General features: G+C 43.5%; 1 protein-coding gene across 1 annotated transcript in view; it reads left to right on the forward strand.

Annotated features, from left to right (window-relative positions):
• LOC138358605 (pneumococcal serine-rich repeat protein-like) overlaps nucleotides 1–21,664 on the forward strand; it is a 35,833-nt gene that overhangs the window by 319 nt on the left and 13,850 nt on the right. Inside the window, exons 2-4 of the mRNA XM_069316674.1 lie at nucleotides 5,272–5,811; nucleotides 19,405–19,500; nucleotides 20,593–20,747. Coding sequence (XP_069172775.1) covers nucleotides 5,272–5,811; nucleotides 19,405–19,500; nucleotides 20,593–20,747 — 791 coding nt within the window. The remainder of the gene's footprint in view (nucleotides 1–5,271; nucleotides 5,812–19,404; nucleotides 19,501–20,592; nucleotides 20,748–21,664) is intronic.

Here is a 21,664-nt window from a genome sequence, read left to right on the forward strand (position 1 = left end):
GCTAGTAAATAGGTTGATCAGTCCGGCCTGGTTGCCGGACTGATCAACCAGGCTGTTGGACGCGGCTGCTCGCAGCCTGACGTATGAGTCTCAGCCTGGCTGTGTTAATGGCACAAAATGGCCTTGATCCGGATGAGGTGAACGAGCAGTGGGCTACCTCGTATGAATAAGGCCCTGGGGGTCAGATTCACGAAGAGGTTACGCAAGCACTTACGAACCTGTACACCTTTTCTCACTCTTTGGCGGCTTTGTTTACAATTATTAAACAGTTAATGAGCTCCGAAGTTGATTGGCAGGTTTTCATGCTTGTAAACCGTTTAATAAATGTAACCAAAGCCGCCAAAGATTGAGGAAAGATGCACATATTCGTAAGTGCTTGCGTAACTGCTTCGTGAATATGGCCCTGCCTGTGAAGATAATGATACTGGCAAATACGCTGATGGTGACCCGGTTTGGTCAATACTATTAGTTCAACAACGCGTCAATAATGGTGATGTAATAAGTAATGTGAAACTTAGCAACGGAGTCTCCAACTCTGCTACTCCAAGCAGCGGCCGACCCCAAAGACACATTACCGAATTTGAATACAAAGTTTAAATTGAGGATTCTCATAATTATTAATTGTTTTAAAGTTAGACGTATATTAGGTGTTTAGGTTTTATTGGCATTTTTGTAGTTCGGGATTGAAGCATTTGCAGAGAGGCAATTCGAACAGCGAGTCACTTATCAATGTTCGAATGCCATCAGTTGTGAATCGCGTATAATGTGTCTTTTTCACTCAAACAATGAGATTTAGCGGAACGTATATGAAATGAACAAAACAAGGAAATACAGCACTTTAAAAGCATACATACAAAACCATTTAGACACCATTTAAAAAAAACCATTTAAAAGAGGAGAGACAGCACTCTTAAAAAGTTTACATTTTCAAAGGATTCCCGCCAAACACACCGAAACTACGACGTTGCTACAACGTTCGAACAAGTTTTAACACTTCCTAAAGAGTTATAACAACCAATCTAGCAAGTTGTAACAACGTTCTAATACGTCATAAACACGTTAAGCCAAGATGTAACAACTTTATTACACGTTGTAACAAGCGGAAAATAGAGACAGTTTCGGTTTGTGTTTCCAGGGTTTAAGATGTGAACCATTGTATTAAATGGCCGACGACTGGAGAGTTGGAGTACAAGAGCTTGGTGCTGCAAAACAATTTATAAGAAATAGGTGAACACACTCAAACATGCACTCTCATATGCACTCTCGAGGACAATTTTGCAGTTTCTGATTGAGTGAACACCAACGGAAGGGCAGAGCAACACAGCCAATCACTAATGGGAGGGGAGAGTGGATCACTGCAAGGGAAAGGGAGAGAGAAAGAGGGAGAGAGAGATATGGGTGTAGAAATTGAATCAGAAAGTACACACACAAAATATTTAACAACAATCATTTGGATACATTTGTAGTGTGAATAAAGAATCATTTGAGGCAAGGGGCAAAACTCAGTCAATTAAGGCAGCGTGTGGGATCCTCTCTGACGTAGATTCGAACCCTCGTCACGGCCCTTGTAGATTTGTTCATTGCAAGGGGGGACAAACTTTTCTTTTCCAAGAGGTATTCCAACATAGGTCTTAAAAGCCACTGACAGACTGGCTATAAGAAGCTGAAGAACATGTGAAAAATAACTTAAGAACAAGCTATCATTCAAGATAAATTATTTACCCATAAAAGCATCCAGAAATGCTACAAGTGTGTGTTAATAGTTGGACACTAACCAGAGAAAAGGGGTTAAGGGGACTTATACAGTGTTAGACCACATAGAAACGTATTGTAGATGACCCGAGACGCGAGCAGCCGCGTCTAACAGCCTGGTTGATCAGTCCAGCAACCAGGAGGCCTGGTCGACGACCGGGCCGCGGGGACACTGAGCCCCGGAAGCACCTCAAGGTAGGAATGACAAATGGAAAGAACAGTACAGAGAAGCTGTAGATTGGATGTTGACCGAGGTGGGAATTAAGATTAATTAAGAATATACAAACATGAATGGTTTTTAGACTATTAAACCAGGCACGCCCAGTGACGCAAAACTCAGTGACGCAACACCACCCCCCAGTGACGCAACACCCCCCCAGTGACGCAACACCCCCCCAGTGACGCAACACCCCCCCAGTGACGCAACACCCCCAGTGACGCAACACCCCCCCCAGTGACGCAACATCCCCCCCAGTGACGCAACACACCCCCCAGTGACGCAACACCCCCCCAGTGACGCAACACTCCCCCAGTGACGCAACACCCCCCCCCCAGTGACGCAACATCCCCCCCCCCCAGTGACGCAACATCCCCCCCAGTGACGCAACACACCCCCCAGTGACGCAACACCCCCCAGTGACGCAACACCCCCCCCAGTGACGCAACATCCCCCCCAGTGACGCAACACACCCCCCAGTGACGCAACACACCCCCCCAGTGACGCTCAACCCCGTTATTAAAGACAACTGCACAAAGTATAGCTCTGGCTTGCAAGATTCAAAACAAAAAACAGGAAAATAAAAATTTGCCACCAATTAACATGATTATTCTTAAGATTTTAAATAGACCAATAATGTGTGACTTATGAACCTAGGGCCAGATTCAGGAAGCAGTTACGCAAGCACTTACGAACCTGTCCATCTTCTCAATCTTTGGCGGCTTTGGTTACAATTATTAAACAGTTAATGAGCTCCGAAGCACCAGGAGGCTGTTTATAACAATAACAGTTGATTGGCAAGTTTTCATGCTTGTAAACTGTTTAATAAATGTAACCAAAGCCGTCAAAGATTGATGAAAGATGTACACGTTCGTAAAGTGCTTGCGTAACTGCTTCGTGACTCTGGGCCCAGGTTCGTAAGTGCTTGCGTAACTGCTTCGTGAATCTGGCCCCAGGTTTGTAAGTGCTTGCGTAACAGCTTCGTGAATCTGGTCCCAGGTTCGTAAGTGCTTGCATAACTGCTTCGTGAATTTGGCCCCCAGGTTCGTAAGTGCTTACGTAACTGCTTCGTGACTCTGGCCCCAGGTTCGTAAGTGCTTGCGTAACTGCTTCGTGAATCTGGGCTCTAGCCAACAGCCGTCTTCAAAAACGAGACCTGGGAACCAATCAACAGCCTGAACTTGCTGCCTCCTAACTCCCAGAAAAGTCCAAGACGGAATCTGGTGCCTTTTGAAAGTGTGTTGAAGAAAGAGGAACTCGATTAAGTGAAGTCAAGCACCAGAAGTATAGCCTTTTACCTCTCAGTTCCCTGACCAGTGATTAAATGACCGTTTCATTGCCTTTTTGAACAACTGAATGAATTGTTACACCTGTCTTAATTACTTCCTTAATTACCTCCAATATCACGTCTTCCACTTACATAAAGTAGGGTAGCATCAGTCATTGCGAAAAACAAGTAGATACCTTGGAAACACAAACCGAAACTGTCTATTTTCCGCTTGTTACAACTTGTAATAAAGTTGTTACATCTTGGCTTAACGTGTTTATGACGTATTAGAACGTTGTTACAACTTGCTATATTGGTTGTTATAACTGGTTAGGAGGTGTTAAAACTTGTTCGAACGTTGTACCAACGTCGTAGTTTCGGTGTGTGTTTGGCGGGTACGACCGTCAATGTAGATGTTAAATATTAAAATAATTAAAGATGTAATTCACTTAAAAAATGTAATTCTCTTAGTCCATTATACAGCATCACCGGTGAAACTGACTGAAGATTGTAAACACTGCCCAACCACTTGAGCTGGACGGTAGAGCGAGAGTTTCGCTTCATGCAGGTCGGCGTTCAATCCCCGACCGTCCATAAGAGGTTAGGCCACCATTCCTTTCCCCCCCCCCCCCCGTCCCATCCCAAATCCTTATCCTGACCCCTTCCCAGTGCTAGTCGTAATGGCTTTGCGATATCCCTGATCATTCCCTTCTCTTTCGCCTGACCTGTACGGGTCTCGAACCCTGTTACGACCTCTCACGCTGGGGTACCCGGTTCAAGTCTCTTTGAGCCCAGGGGCCAGATTCACGAAGCAGTTACGCAAGCACTTACGAACGTGTACATCTTTCCTCAATCTTTGACGGCTTTGGTTACATTTATTAAACAGTTTACAAGCATGAAAACTTGCCAATCAACTGTTATTGTTATAAACAGCCTCCTGGTGCTTCGGAGCTCATTAACTGTTTAATAATTGTAAACAAAGCCGCCAAAGATTGAGAAAATATGTACAGGTTCGTAAGTGCTTGCTTAAGTACTTTCGTGAATCTGGTCCCAGAGTCGTGGAGCAAATTCAGCTCCTTTAATTTCTCTTGGACGAGGTGTTATGGAGATCAGAGTAGTGTTCTTCCATCATCAACACGCTGTCAACAAACACAAATGCAGTATCTTTCCGAAACCCGTTTATCTAATCATTTCTGGCCAGTTAATGTTAGTAGATATAGGGCGAACCGGTTAGAACACAAATAATCGACTCAATAAAGGTAATGATTTCTTGGTCCTTATCTATTATACAGTGTTTTCTCTGATATAGCTGTCATATATTAGGATTCTGGCTTTACAGCTAGCACCCTTTGACAAACAATTAGAGGAAGCAAGACTTGGAACAACAGTTACTTGGGGTATAAGGAAGCTAGCCTCACTTGGGGTATAAGGAAGCTAGCCTCACTTGGGGTATAAGGAAGCTAGCCTCACTTGGGGTATAAGGAAGCTAGCCTCAAACGAGGATAATTTGGTGTCTACATCCTGGTTATACATGGTGAACTAAGCCTGCTGTACAATAAGATAAGGAACCTCCTCAATGTATACCAATATATGTAGTTTAATACTGTAGTTTGATTGGCTGCATATATATAAATTTAATATAAACCCCCTCCCCTAATGTGTAAGGATCAATTTGTGAGATTATTGCAGAAATACAGTCCACTTAACATCATACAAATTGCTATCGAAAGATATAAATTAACGTAAATATAACGCTTATCATACAAATTGCTATCGAAAGATATAAATTAACGTAAATATAAATTCATATAAATTAAATATAAATCTCACAGGTCGGTTCCAACACCCGCATCGTGATGTAAACTTCTCATTGTAGAGCCTCTTGGAGTTTACTGTAGCCGCTGCTGGACTTTGTCTTGGGCAAAATTGTATTCGCTGGTTGGCCTTAACCTTCCAGAGGTAGACGGGCCTTAATAACTCATAAGAGCCTGATGAGCCTTAAGTCCAACGCCAAATCAAATTGATGATTTTTTAGGGCACAAATGTTTCCCGTACGCAAGATAGCCACTCCCGCAGCAGCAGGGCGGTCAAGATAGCCGCCCCCTACAGCGCCGCGGTCAAGATAGCCGCCCCCTACAGCGCCGCGGCCAAGATAGCCGCCCCCTACAGCGCCGCGGCCAAGATAGCCGCCCCCTACAGCGCCGCGGCCAAGATAGCCGCCCCCTACAGCGCCGCGGTCAAGATAGCCGCCCCCTACAGCGCCGCGGTCAAGATAGCCGCCCCCTACAGCGCCGCGGTCAAGATAGCCGCCCCCTACAGCGCCGCGGTCAAGATAGCCGCCCCCTACAGCGCCGCGGTCAAGATAGCCGCCCCCTACAGCGCCGCGGTCAAGATAGCCGCCCCCTACAGCGCCGCGGTCAAGATAGCCGCCCCCTACAGCGCCGCGGTCAAGATAGCCGCCCCCTACAGCGCCGCGGTCAAGATAGCCGCCCCCTACAGCGCCGCGGCCAAGATAGCCGCCCCCTACAGCGCCGCGGCCAAGATAGCCGCCCCCTACAGCGCCGCGGCCAAGATAGCCGCTCCCCCCTCCCCCCCCCCCCCCAGCAGCACGGTCAAGATAGCCACCACACAGCATAGTGAAAAAAAATATATATATATTACGAAAAAGTTTTCACACAAAAATATTATTGTTGACTATGAAGCATTAGACTTAAAACAAAAAATTAACACAAGCTGTTCCTCCAGACTATAATGTTACCGGGATGCTCCTAATGAAAAAAAAGCCTCGTTTCCAGAGCTCGTAATTCCTAACAACTCCCATTTCATTTTCACGCCCAAAAGGCTTGGTAAAGATCGGGGGGGGGGGGGGGGGGGGGGGGGGGGGGGGGGGGGGGAAGAAATGAATTATCAGGAGAAATGCCAAACCATTACGACTATATAGCACTAGGAAAGGATCAGGATAAGGATTTGGGATGGGACGGTGGGCAGGAATGATGCCCAACCACTTGTGGACGATCGGGGATTGAACGCCGACCTGCATGAAGCGAGACCGTCGCTCTACCGTCCAGCCCAAGTGGTTGGTAGGGGGGGGGGGAAGAGGGATGAGGACTTGAAACTCAGGCAATAGGTTGAAGATGGGGAATGAGTAGGTGGAAAAGTTTAGTTGCCTGGGGCCAGATTCACGAAGCAGTTACGCAGGCACTTACGAACCTGGGGCGAGATTCACGAAGCAGTTACGCAGGCACTTACGAACCTGGGGCGAGATTCACGAAGCAGTTACGCAAGCACTTACGAACCTGGGGCGAGATTCACGAAGCAGTTACGCAGGCACTTACGAACGTGTACTTCTTTTCTCAATCTGTGGCAGCTTTGTTTACAATTATTAAACAGTTAATGAGCTCCGAAGCACCAGGAGGCTGTTTATAACAATAACAGTTGATTGGCAAGTTTTCATGCTTGTAAACTGTTTAATAAATGTAACCAAAGCCGTCAAAGACTGAGGAAAGATGTACACGTTCGTAAGCGCTTGCGTAACTGCTTCGTGAATCTGGCTCCAGGTTCGTAAGTGCTTGCGTAACTGCTTCGTGAATCTGGCTCCTGTCCCTCTTTGACTGGGATTTTGGTTGCTGTAGTCTATGGTTATCTCAAGGTTATCTTGAGATGATTTCGGGGCTTAGCGTCCCCGCGGCCCGGTCCTCGACCAGGCCTCTTTGTTACACATCCCCAGGAAGCAGCCCGTGACAGCTGTCTAACTCCCAGGTACCTATTTACTGCTAGGTAAACAGACGCATCAGGGCAAAAAATTCTGCCCATTTCTTTCCGCCTCCACCGGGGATCGAACCCGAAACTTTAGGACTACGAAACCCGAGCGTTGTCCAACTCAGCTGTCAGACCCCACAAGTCTTTGATACATGTTGCAAAGAAACACCAATCAAAGAAAGTCCTGTGTTGCTGAGGGTCAAGCCTGAGCAACTTGTAGGAACTTGATATGATTGATATGATTGATATGATTGATATGACACGCAACATGGAAATGTCATATCCCGGCTGGAGTTTGTAAACTGCTCTCAAAATTGTGTGTGATTTTTTCAGGCATTCTAATATTGCTTTATTAATAATATTTGAAATGTAATTTAAAACATTTGTTCAAGTCGCTACTTAACGCTAACTTTGGAACCTGTTAGAAATTTTTATTTTTTTTTTTTTTATTTAACGTAAAGTGTTTTTTATTTATTTATTTTTTTATTTATATATTTTTTTCTTCTTTTTTTGCTGTTTTCTGTAGTTACGTTGATAACTAGTTTTTTTTATTATTGAATATCTCTTCTCGGCGATTTTATTTTATACAACTTTCGTATTTATTTTATATATATATATATATATATATATATATATATATATATATATATATATATATATATATATATATATATATATATATATATATATATATAAAGGTGTTTTTTGGTACATACGATATTTTATGTATATTCTTCTTAATGTGTTTTATGACTGGAAATTTAAGAACCTGCCGTAACCAGATTGTACGTGCGTGTGTGTGTGTGTGTGTGTGTGTGTGTGTGTGTGTGTGTGTGTGTGTGTGTGTGTGTGTGTGTGTGTGTGTGATGACACTAGAACAATTGGAAGGGATATGAAATACCAAATTAAGGGACGCACTACCCACTTGGACCATCGGGAATCCAACCCCGACCCTGCAAGAAGCGAGGCTCTCACTTTAACAACCAGTTCAAGGAGTTGTGGAGGTGTAATATAACGGGGTTACCTTGCGATGATTTCGGGGCTCAATGTCCCAGCGGCCCGGTCCTCGACCAGCCCTCCTCCAGCCCTCCTCAAGGTGGTTGTACACACACACACACACACACACACACACACACACACACACACACACACACACACACACAGGGACCTGGTGGATAGCGCACAGGACTCGTAATTCTGTGGCGCGGGTTCGATTCCCGCACCAGGCAGAAACAAATGGGCAAAGTTTCTTTCACCCTGAATGCCCCTTGTTACCTAGCAGTAAATAGGTACCTGGGAGTTAGTCAGCTGTCACGGGCTGCTTCCTAGGGTGTGGTGTGGAAAAAAATGTAAACAGTTGATTGACAGTAGAGAGGCGGGCCGAAAGAGCAAAGCTCAACCCCCGCAAACACAACTAGGTGAATACACACACACACACACACACACACACACACACACACACACACACACACACACACACACACACACACACACACACACACACACGTGTCAGAGTAGTTAGTAAATGGAATGCATTAGGCAGTGATGTGGTGGAGGCTGACTCCATACACAGTTTCAAGTGTAGATATGATAGAGCCCGATAGGCTCAGGAACCTGTACACCAGTTGATTGACAGTTGAGAGGCGGGACCAAAGAGCCAGAGCTCAACCCCCGCAAGCACAATTAGGTGAGTACACACTCTCAAGAGCCCAAATGGAGGAAGAGTTCAGCTTCTCCACGTGTTTCTCTAGAGTTTATTGGTTCATTAGAGACAATAAAACAGTTTAATTACTGGGCCAGGTTAATTAATACGTGCAACGGAAATTATCAGGAGAAAGGGGCTTGTTGTTTAAGATTCAGCTACTGGGAACAAAAAGTTGCAAGTAGCACGGGCTATGGCGATCCCCTGGTGGACTACCCTGGCACAGGAGCGGGGCTGTGACTTGTTAAAGGGGTCAAGCCAGTGTGATTATACACCACTTCGAAGGGGTACGAGGATAAGAAACTAGAACGTGAGAATAGGATGAAGGAACTGTGCCCAACCACTTAAGACCATTGGAGCTCAAACGCCGGCCCAGCAAAAAGCGCTCTACTGATGATTCTAAGTGTTTGCTTATTTGAAAATGATGATTAGCCGCAATTCGGCTATTTCTTACCTGGCAATTGAGCCCCACTGAAAATACGAGAGTTAGTCAGAAATCACCATCTATTGCTCTTCCGTAGCTTAGCTCTTAGGCACAAATCCACAAGGGCCGTGACGAGGATTCGAACCTACGTCCGAGAGCATCCCTTAGCTCTTAAGGCATTGCTGCAGTGAGCAAGCGAGTTCTCTCTCACGTATAAACACGACAACACGGAACAAATCCACAAGGGCCGTGACGAGGATTCGAACCTGCGTCCGTCCGGAACTTTCTTGTTTGGACGCGTGTCAGTCAATCCCTTGGGTGTACCTTTGAAGCACACTCAAGGGTGTCGTCTGGAGGTGTCAGGTCTTCTGGGTGTCGTCTGGAGGTGTCAGGTCTTCTGGGTGTCGTCTGGAGGTGTCAGGTCTTCTGGGTGTCGTCTGGAGGTGTCAGGTCTTCTGGGTGTCGTCTGGAGGTGTCAGGTCTTCTGGGTGTCGTCTGGAGGTGTCAGGTCTTCTGGGTGTCGTCTGGAGGTGTCAGGTCTTCTGGGTGTCGTCTGGAGGTGTCAGGTCTTCTGGGTGTCGTCTGGAGGTGTCAGGTCTTCTGGGTGTCGTCTGGAGGTGTCAGGTCTTCTGGGTGTCGTCTGGAGGTGTCAGGTCTTCTGGGTGTCGTCTGGAGGTGTCAGGTCTTCTGGGTGTCGTCTGGAGGTGTCAGGTCTTCTGGGTGTCGTCTGGAGGTGTCAGGTCTTCTGGGTGTCGTCTGGAGGTGTCAGGTCTTCTGGGTGTCGTCTGGAGGTGTCAGGTCTTCTGGGTGTCGTGTGTACGTTGGTCTGACCTCCAGTCAGTAGGACCATTGTCAACTAAGTGGTGATCAGGAAACTCTCACTGACGAATTTATCAGTGTCAGAGAACGTATATAAAACCATGGGTGGCCTTTATAATATATTCCCCATATTTATAATATATTCCCTCCTAACACCGAAAAAGCTTATGATATGTACTATTAGAATAATCAAAATAGAACAAACTATACATTAACACCTATCCTATCCTAACCTAATCTATCCTAACCTAATCTATCCTAATCTATCATAACCTATCATAACCTAACCTAACCTATCCAATCCTATCCTATTCTTACCTAACCAATCCTAACCAATCCTAACCAATCCTAACCAATCCTATCCTAACCTAACCCAAAATACGCAACCCAAGGCCTTACCTACGCAATCTTGGACCTAATGTATTATATAGTTTTATTATACAATGGTCAAGGAAAAGTTAAGATTTAGTTGCGGTGTTCCACGGGTCGTCGTCCTACACTCACTAATTAGCAAGTTACCTGCAGGTGCCGGGCTAAGGAGTCTGCTGCCGACTCGAACTATTGAAGCGAATCCTATTGTGTACACAATTACGGGCTCACCATAGCCCGTGCTACTTGGAACTTGTTCCGAGTAGCTTAATCTATAACAACAACAACAACGTGTACACAACAAATGCTTCATATTAAATCTTATCTCCCTCTTGTCGAGGAAGACTACTTGGGGTGGACGGTAGAGCGACGGTCTCGCTTCATGCAGGTCGGCGTTCAATCCCCGATTGATGAAGATTAAGCCACCCCAAACGTGGCACGGGCATGAATAGCCCGTAAGTGGTGGCCCTTTTGAGCCATTTCCAGTATCAAGAGCTGATAGTGGAGATCTGTGGAGGTGCGACTGCACCCTGCGTGACGGGAGATGTCTCAATCCCCGACCGCCATTGCGACTATATAGCACTGGGAAGGGGTCAGGATAAGGATTTGGGATGGGACGGGGGGAGAAGGAATGCTGCCCAACCACTTGTGGACGGTCGGGGATTGAACACCGACCTGCATGAAGCGAAACCGTCGCTCTACCGTCCAGCCCGAGTGGTTGGGCGGCGATAAAGTTCTCTGGAAGTGTTTAGTGTTGGAATCATAAACAAACCTCTCCACTCAGCATTACTCACTCTGCGTTAGAGGATGTGCCTACTCACTCCGGCTGCTTTTAACCTGTTATCTTGAGGTTATCTTGAGATGATTTCGGGGCTTTAGTGTCCCCGCGGCCCGGTCCTCGACCAGGCCTCCACCCCTAGGAAGCAGCCCGTGACAGCTGACTAACACCCAGGTACCTATTTTACTGCTAGGTAACAGGGGCATAGGGTGAAAAACTCTGCCCATTGTTTCTCGCCGGCGCCTGGGATCGAACCCAGGACCACAGGATCACAAGTCCAGCGTGCTGTCCGCACGGCCGACCGGCCCCTTTCAATTGTCCCTATCCAATTCCTTTCTGTATACACAAACTCAAGTTAATATATTGCTTGCCGCAGTTACAACTTAAGAAGTAAGGGCGGCAGAGCAGCGAATCTTCATTATATTTTAATTCGTGGAAACATTTTGAAACGTTCGACACCATTCCATCCCTCCGTCCCATCCCAAATCCTGATCCCTTCAAAGTGCTATATAGCCGTAATGGCTTGGTGCTTTCCCCCTGATAATTTCCTTTCCTTCGGCTTGGGCTCCTAGTGAGAAATATCTTTGTATATTGTACGTTGTATATTTTCCCACTCACATACATCAACCCCTTCTCGTACTTGCTTATAGTCAATATCTTACTTATTCATAAGTGCATGTGTGACATACTAATTTATTGTGAATATTTGAGTTTACCTTGAAAAGCTCAATAGAAAACTACAACTTAACCTACTTAGTATGTTAAGATATTACAATTAGTACTGAACCTATACCTTTATTGATATTAGTTTTATAAAAATAATAAAACTAAAATATTTAAATAAATTATAAAGTAACTCAGGATATTGTCAAATTTTATATGAAATCTCTATTGTTTAATAAAACAGAAAAAGTTAGTGCCTTGAGAAAAAATATGGCTTGGAATGTCACATATGTACTTATTTATAAGCAAAATAGTGACTATAAGCAATAAGTCATACATGTGCTGTCTTGTGCGAGAGCAGGTTGGACTTTATAGTGTGATTGCATAGTTAGTTCCCCGCTGAAGAGAATTCGTTGTCGTTGGAGAGAGAGAGATGTCACATCACACATTCGCTTTGATGTCTCGTGCGTTGACTGTCGGCTTTACCAACATTTCATATATAGTGGAGCTGCAACTGAGGACAAGCATTGCTTGCATTCTGTATATCCTAACATTCATATTTACCAGTAAATGTATATTTTTTGGGGGTGGGAATTTATTCTGTTTTCAGATTTGAAATTATTTGGTTAAAAATGTTCTATCCTATCTACCTGCCCCCCACCCCCCAAGCACTATCTGTGACACAAGCACGCCAGATCCCCCCTTGAAATAGGGCCAGATCCCCCCCCCCTTGAAATAGGGCCAGATCCCCCCCCCCTTGAAATAGGGCCAGATCCCCCCCCTTGAAATAGGTCCAAATCCCCCCCCCTTGAAATAGGTCCAGATCCCCCCATTGAAATAGGTTCAACACCCCCCCCTTGAAATAGGTCCAGATCCCCCCCCCTTGAAATAGGTCCACATCCCCCCCCTTGAAATAGGTCCACATCCCCCCCCCCTGAAATAGGTCCAGATCCCCCTCCCCTTGAAATAGGTCCAGATCCCCCCCCCCTTGAAATAGGTCCACATCCCCCGCTTGAAATAGGTCCAGATCCCCCTCCCTTGAAATAGGTCCAGATCCCCCCCCCTTGAAATAGGTCCACATCCCCCTTCTTTGAAATAGGTCCAGATCCCCCCCCTGAAATAGGTCCAGATCCCCCCCCTGAAAAAGGTCCAGATCCCCCCCTTGAAATAGGTCCAGATCCCCCCCCTTTGAAATAGGTCCACATCCCCCTTTAAATAGGTCCAGATCCCCCCCCCTTGAAATAGGTCCAGATCCCCCCCCCCTTGAAATAGGTCCAGATCCCCCCCCCTTGAAATAGGTCCAGATCCCCCCCCCCCTTGAAATAGGTCCAGATCCCCCCCCTTGAAATAGGTCCAGACCCCCCCCTTGAAATAGGTCCAGATCCCCCCCCCTTGAAATAGGTCCAGATCCCCCCCCCCTTGAAATAGGTCCAGATCCGCCCCCCTTGAAATAGGTCCAGATCCCCCCCCCCCCTTGAAATAGGTCCAGATCCCCCCCCTTGAAATAGGTCCAGATCCCCCCCCCCCTTGAAATAGGGCCAGGACCCGCCCCTCCTTGAAATAGGTCCAGATCCCCCCCCCCTTGAAATAGGTCCAGATCCCCCCCCCCTTTAAATAGGTCCAGATCCCCCCCCCCCCCTCTTGAAATAGGATCCACGTTAAACAACCAGTGAGTTGAGTGATTTAAATCTCGGCTAATACCTGAATATGTCGATGTAAAATGCTGAGATTTCTATTCTCAAATCTTGTTAATTTATTCAGTGTGTTTTGACAATCTCTCTTTCCTCCGATTGTATGATACGAGTATTGTACTACTCTACACCTGTGCACTCCATCCACACCTGTAATTGTTGGCATATATATATACTTACGAATGTATCTTCTAAATCTAAATTCATCTGATAAAAGCCCTTATAGACGATGAGTTACATAGAATCATCTACTCTTGGAGTTTCTTTTCATTGAGTCTACTTGCAAAAGTTCTCCGTTTAACAATGGATTCTAAGAAACAGTTTTGTTTTATTTTCTTTACATATACATTACCTATTTTTGTAGATTAATGTAGATATATTAATACCTGTCTTATTACAAATTACGTGTGAATTTGGCCGTTTACCCTTAAGTCCGAAAATGGCCGTAATTTGAAAATGAAAAAAAAAATTAAATAAATTTTGGATATTTTTTCTAAAATAATAAGTTAAAGGTCCTCTAATAGGTTACGAGGGTAAGAAATTCTCCTAAAGTTTCAAGACATCATGAAAAATGTTAATTGAAAGTTTCCTCTCCTAACTTAACCGAGTAAGCCGGACGACTCAAACAGAAAACGGGACAGTACGTCACTTTCGCGAGCAGATTTCATTTCAATACGTCTATTTTTGGCCATAGCGCGCATACGAGCGAAAAGCGCCGTTATTTCTAAGAGGACTTAGAGGTTACTTTAAGACATCGTCCTAAGAACTACTGCAGATTTTTATTTCTATTAACTCCTATGGTTAACGCCAGTAGGCCTGGTCGACGACCGGGCCGCGGGGACGCTTAGCCCTGGAAGCACCTCAAGGTGGTATACTGCAATATTTTCGACTTCCGCCTCACTTTCTTACCTTATATAATAATTTACTTTCTCTGCAACTCAGTAAAGGCGAGAGATTTATGCGTTAAGTCCACTACGGGCTCACCATAGCCCGTGCTACTTGGAAATTTTTGTTCCCAGTAGCTGAATCTATATCATCTGCCACTCTTTCACCGATGATGGTCCAGGATGAACCGAAACGTGGGCACTTCATTTATTTTCAGGTGTGTAAGGGTTGGGTGTCAGATGTGTAAAGGTTGGGTGTCAGATGTGTGCACGATTGGCGTCAGATCTTTCCAGCCACGATATTGTAACTTACTTACTTTACATCGCTTTTAATACTAAAATTGGTAAACAAATATATCTTAGACATGGTTTAATAGTTGTTTTCTGAATAATTTCACGTTGTTGTACAATCTGCAAAAGGGAAATAACTTAAAATAATCCACTCAACCATAAACTCTATAATCCTTGACTTGAAATGTTCATTTTAAGAGAACGCTTTAGAGTCCTTGTTGATCTAAAGAGCGAGAGAGCGAGAGACAGACAGACAGAGACAGACAGACAGACACAGACAGAGACAGAGAGAGAGACAGACAGACAGAGAGAGACAGACAGAAAGAGGCAAGCCAACAAACAATGTTTTATTAACATACCCAAACCGATACATAGTTTCCAAGTAATGGTTTAAGTATTCTTTACGATATCAAAGCAAACGGAGTATCAATGTCTTGGCTCTTAAAATACTTCAACACTATTTTTAGACAAACCTTCCATTATTCCCCGATACACAGCGCTAACTACCATACGCTCAAGCTCCAGCTGTATTCAGATAAGCAACACATAAGCTCATTAAGATCTAATGACGACTTTAATAATCTTTCCCGCGGGTGAAAGGCCATAAGCCTAAACCAAACTCCATTCTTAGACACAACACTACACACAGATCACAATAGCGTGATGCATCAAATTGAACAAATCCACAAGGGCCGTGACGGGGATTCGAACTTACGTCCGAGAGCATCCCCAGACGCTGCCTTAATCATTTTAACCATGTCGTAGAGCTCAGTCGATTAAGGCAGCGTCTGGGATCCTCTCGGATGTAGGTTCGAACCCTCGTCACGGCTTTTGTGGATTTGTCCATCCTTAGTTTCTGTGGACAGAAGGATAGCGAGCAAGCGTCTATCCACGTGTACAGAAGAGGTGACCGTAACATCATAGCTGTCCCGTCAAGATGGTACAAAAACTCAACTCATGAACCACTTATTTTGATGTAAGTGAACAATAGGAGGACAAAGATGCACTTACAGCATCAGCAGCATCACGCCTCTATGCCCAAGAACATGGGGAAATAGGGTCCAGAAGTGGAGAGGAAATTGGCATTTCTCAATACCCACAACAGATCGCTAAAACATCTAACACACTGAAGCATTACACACCATCTATGAACATTAACAAAAACACTAATGTGTGTTTTGTGTAAAATACACAAATACATAATATAGGATAAACACTCACACACTTGTGTCTAAGAAGACATTATTAACTTAAGTAATGGTCAAATTATTAAGTTATAGGGGCCTGACAGCTGAGTGGACAGTGCTTCAGATTCGTAGTCCTGAGGTTCCGGGTTCGATCCCCGGTGGGGGCGAAAACAAATGGGCAGAGTTTCTTTCACCCTGATGCCCCCTGTTCACCTAGCAGTAAATAGGTACCTGGGAGTTAGACAGCTGCTACGGGCTGCTTCCTGGGGGTGTGTAACAAAAAGGAGGTCTGGTCGAGGACCGGGCCGCGGGGACATTAAGAAATCATCTCAAGATAACCTCAAGAAGATAGTAAAGAAGTTATTAAATATATTGGAGATAACCTTATTGAAGCCAACAGGAGTGATAACTTATTCAAGGCCAGACTGAACTGAGTATGCAGGCGATGAGTCACAATAACGTGGCTGAAGTATGTTGACCAGACCACACACTAGAAGGTGAAGGGACGACGACGTTTCGGTCCGTCCTGGACCACAATCGACTTGAGAATGGTCCAAGACGAACCGAAACGTCGTCGTCCCTTCACTTTCTAGTGTGTGGAATGGTCAAAATGAACCGAGTACGACTCAGTGAACCAACCAGCTCTGAACCCGAATATCCATTTAGAAAACCTAAAAAAACATGATCCAAGAGCTAGAGCTCATCTCTTGGGCACTAGCAGGTAACAACTGATAGGTCAAAACCAACAAATACATTCTATATGTGTATACATTTAGGCAATTCTCGCCTGAAACATTTCAAAAACAATATTAACTAATCACAATGGGGTTTCACTTAATTACTGAGAGAATCCTTCCAGCCTTAATACAGCGGGAAAAATACATTAATTTAACCGCAAGTAATCAGCCATTCCGTTTCATAATTAACTTATATCCATTAGGAAATTAAACGTGGACCGTGTAGAGTAAAAAACGTTTCATAATATACAAAATGGGAACGCCAACAAATTATGCAAACAATACACGAAATGTTTAATGATATTGTCAGAATTAAACATTTTTTAGGCAAAGAAATTTATGGAAATATAAGTGTGTGTCAACTAGACAAGTCATTCATTCTCAGGACAGGATGACTAGTTGAGTAGTTAACAGGAAGTTATTAAACGAATTGACTAATTCAAGCCAGAGATAGTCCCATCCCCCAGGGCCAGAGTGTGTTTACCAGGGTGCTGAAAGAATGTGAAGAGTCCTTGTTTACCAAATTCAATAAATCATTAGAGGCAAGCAGAGTATCAGAGTGTTGGACGGTTGCTAATGTGGAACCTTTTTTGAAGAAAGAGATACTGAGAGATAGAGACAGAGAGAGAGAGAGAGAGAGAGAGAGAGAGAGAGAGAGAGAGAGAGAGAGAGAGAGAGAGAGAGAGAGAGAGAGAGAGAGAGAGAGAGAGAGATAGAGACAGAGAGAGAGAGACACAGAGACAGAGAGACAGAGACAGAGAGAGAGAGAGAGACAGAGAGACAGAGAGACAGAGAGACAGAGAGACAGAGAGACAGAGAGACAGAGAGACAGAGAGACAGAGAGACAGAGAGACAGAGAGACAGACAGAGAGACAGAGAGACAGACAGAGAGACAGAGAGACAGAGAGACAGAGAGACAGAGAGACAGAGAGACAGAGAGACAGAGAGACAGAGAGACAGAGAGACAGAGAGACAGAGAGACAGAGAGACAGAGAGAGAGAGAGAGAGAGAGAGAGAGAGATCACTTGCACAGAACTATCTAGGGTTATTAAAGCCACTACAATAACATTGGCCAACTATCCAGTTTACTTTTGTCCTGAAAATAGTCCAGGATATGTTGTTATAAATTCAGCTACTTGGAACAAAAGTTCCAAAGTAGCACGGTCTATGGTGAGCCCGAAGTGGACTTACCTGGCACAGGAGCGGGGCTGTAACTGCCCAGTCCAGAACAATAGTAAACTGTATGTATACCGAGGAGTGTGTCAACGCTGTGTAAACCTTCGAAACGTATGCAATTTCTTTAAGAATATCATTGAAAGAAAGATTTCTTTATTTAAAGTTTTCCCCCCTTTATTTATTGTTTTTAAATGACTTATTTTGGTAAATTATGAGAGCATATTTTCATGTGAAAAATTCATGTGTTCCATTAACTTGTCTTATTTGTTGACTATCTGTAAATTATGTTAAAAGAATTTCCAAACTTGTTATGCATATAAAAGTTTCCAAAGTATCGAGTCTAAATTTGTTTGATTCTCTAAGTAAATAATGAAAAAAATCTGATCATAATCTTCTCATTAATTTTGGAAACAATCTGGTGTAATTATCATCAACCTATCTCGTATTGATCATAATTACTCATCGATACCTAATTTCAGCAATATACCACATTGACATTGAACCGACAAACCAATAATTATATGTACGTCATCATTTAAGTGTTACTTTTCGTTATATGCTAATATAATAATTTTGAAATTACAAAATATGCACATTAACACGCAACCCTGTACTAAGAACAGGCAGAGATATTGACAGACATCAGTAATCTGTAATAGTCCAAGTGTTCAAGCAACTCTCAAGTTGAAGAGTAGCATTGTGCCATGATAAGTGTTTGCAACAATATGTTCATTGCTTTCTGTTCATATTTAGCCATGAAAGCGAGACATCAGATGCATTCTGAGGTGCATTCTATATGCATTCAGATGCATATGCAGGCGATGAGTCACAATAACGTGGCTAAAGCATGTTGGCCAGACCACACACTAGAAGGTGAAGGGACGACGACGACGTTTCGGTCCGTCCTGGACCATTCTCAAGTCGATTGTGAATGGTCCAGGACGGACCGAAACAACGTCGTCCCTTCATCTTCTAGTGTGTGGTCTGGTCAACATACTTTAGCCACGTTATTGTGACTCCTCGCCTGCACAATCTATGTTCATTGCTTTCTGTTCATATTTAGCCATGAAAGTGAGACATCAGATACATTCTGAGGTGCATTCTCTATGCATTCAGATACATAGATATTATAAAATCAAGTTATGCCCCAACACCAATACTGAAACCCTTCCTTGGCACTTTCCCAAATGTAAACAAAACCTATAATCAATACCAGTTATTTAAATTCATTTAATGCCAATAAAGAAACGTGGGAATTATGAATGTAATAAAATGACAATAGATCTATCTCTAGTCTCCTTATCAGGTTCCACGATAAAAGAATATTGGTTCAATATATCAGCTGGTTCTGGTAAATATAGGAAACAATACTTATATTGTTATACCTTATATCACAAATATATTGTTATACCTTATATCAAATATATCATTATTCTTATATCACATATTTCATGTGATATTTGCAGGCTCTAGTGTAGCAATTTTTAGTTCCTGCTGTAATAAATTTAATTCTTGCACCATTATCTATAAATATTCAAATATTATGCTGGTAGCATGATAGAAGGTACCATACTTATTTTTAAATCATCCCACAGTATTGCATCAATATTTTCTCACTATTGTCATTCTTGTGATTGCACAGTTCTACTTGTGTATGCTATAATCTATTGACACATTATGCGCAAAAGATCAATAATTATATCTTGACCGCCTTCCCCGTAAAAAGAAAGAAGAAAGAAGAAGAAAGAAGAAAGAAGGAAGAAGAAGAAAGAAGAAAGAAGAAAGTAAGTTTTTAAAAAGAAACCCTGAAAAAAACAAATAACACCCAAAAAATGGTTATACAAATTTTCTTCAAAAATGGGGTTTCTAATTACCAAAATAAAAAACAATAAATCCCCCCATGCAGGGAAAAAAAATGTAAAAAGAATCCCAAATCCCCCAAAATAAATTATAAAAAGTAAAAAAAAAAAAATAAAAGAGAGGCCCAGGTATTAAAAGTTATAATAGGGTGATTAAGAAGAGATACAGGCATAGTGGTGGACCCGCGGCCCAGAGGCTGAAGGTAGTGTGTCTCAAACGTCCTGTCTTGGCCCCTTCTTCCGAGGGGGGAGTCTCCCCCCCCCCCACCCCCCACCACCGAACTATGTGTGTAACACAGGTTATCTTGAGATGATTTCGGGGCTTTAGTGTCCCCGCGGCCCGGTCCTAGACCAGGCCTCCACCCCCAGGAAGCAGGCCGTGACAGCTGACTAACTCCCAGGTACCTATTTACTGCTAGGTAACAGGGGCATTCAGGGTGAAAGAAACTTTGCCCATTTGTTTCTGCCTCGTGCGGGAATCGAACCCGCGCCACAAATACGAATCCTGCGCGCTATCCACCAGGCTACGAGGCCCCTACAGGTAGTTAAGACGTTACAACCTCAAGCAATTATCTCAAGATAATTGCCAGATAAACTACCTGAAAGTGAACAGATCATGACAAAAATGTTGCCGAGTCTTACTCATATATTGCAACAGACGTGAAATAAACACGATTATTAATCACAAGAAAAAAAACGGAATTCAGGCGAGTTTGGAATGTGTTGAAATACATAATATTTACATAATTATGACACACACGAGGTAAACGTGTCTTCCACAGCTCTGAGTATGACTGATCGGTTTGTCAGGCGATTAAATCTCATCTCCCACCCAGTTAGCGGATAATTAATTAAACGTGAAAGAAGTTTTAGTCTGAATAATATATTACTGCTTGAGGTCCTCGGCGGAGTTAGCCATGCACGCACAGAAAATGGGAAAGTCATAGAAAACTGGAGTTGTGGTGATGTGTGTTCCAGTAATGTATAAATAGTATTTTTATCTTATTTTATCTGAAGATGGTCGAGAAAGATGAAGAAAGAAAGAGAAAGAAAGAGAATGTGAGGCACGAGCTAAGAGAAGGAGAGAGAGTTCAGGAGAGACTTGGGAGAGAAGTTACAAGGGATTATAAGAGATTACGAAGAGTTACTAAACTATTAAAGGGGATTAAAAAGTAAGTCAAACAGCAACATAGAATTAGATCTAATTAAGTTGTGTGTTTATGGAGTATTTATGTCGGGACGAACATTGCAAGGACTAAAATAAGGAAGAAATGTGTCGACTATTATTAAATGTGAACAAATTAATAATAATTTGCAAGACATTGTACGAATTACAGTTTTTTAAAATTTAATGTTTAAGTCAAATAGAGACATATGTTTGCATATAATTGTTAAACGAATATTTCATGCAAGGTTTTTTGTTTGTTTAAATGTGCTTAAGATCAGCATTTTACACATTTTAAAAAATATTTGTAATTAGACACTTAATTGCCCATTTTTAAACTCAATGGATTCGTCGAGCAGAAGCTGAATATCCTCGTTTATCATAATCTTCAATGAAATTAACTAACACTTTATACAACAACCCAAAATGAACAAATCCACAAGGGCCGTGACGAGGATTCGAACCTGCGTCCGGGAGCATCCCAGACACTGCCTTAATCGACTGAGCTACGACAGGGTTAAAAAACTGTGTGAACCCAAAATGTTTTTTGTAGGAGGAGGGGGGGGGGGGGGGTTTGAAAACTAAAAAGATCTGAGAGTAAAGTCTAAAAAAAACAATTTCAAACTTTTCACTTTTCGGAAGTGAAAAGTTTCACTTCCACCTTCATCTCCCTCGACCTCTACTCTGGCCATACAATGGCTTCCTTCCCTCTATATCATAGCTCTCAGTTGGTAAAGGTGCAGCTGGCTGGGTGAAATGTTACCAATCTCCCGCCTTCTCGTTCGTGGGGGAACGGGTGATATAATTTGACATTGCGGCCGAGCAAATAAAGTGTGACACTGACGTACCCAATGTTGCAACCCAGTTCCCCACATCACTGCAAGAATGTACCCAAAACGTTGCAAAAACGCACCCAAAACGTTG

The sequence above is a fragment of the Procambarus clarkii genome, chromosome 84 (assembly GCF_040958095.1).
Source record: "Procambarus clarkii isolate CNS0578487 chromosome 84, FALCON_Pclarkii_2.0, whole genome shotgun sequence".
In the NCBI taxonomy this organism is placed as follows: domain Eukaryota; kingdom Metazoa; phylum Arthropoda; class Malacostraca; order Decapoda; family Cambaridae; genus Procambarus; species Procambarus clarkii.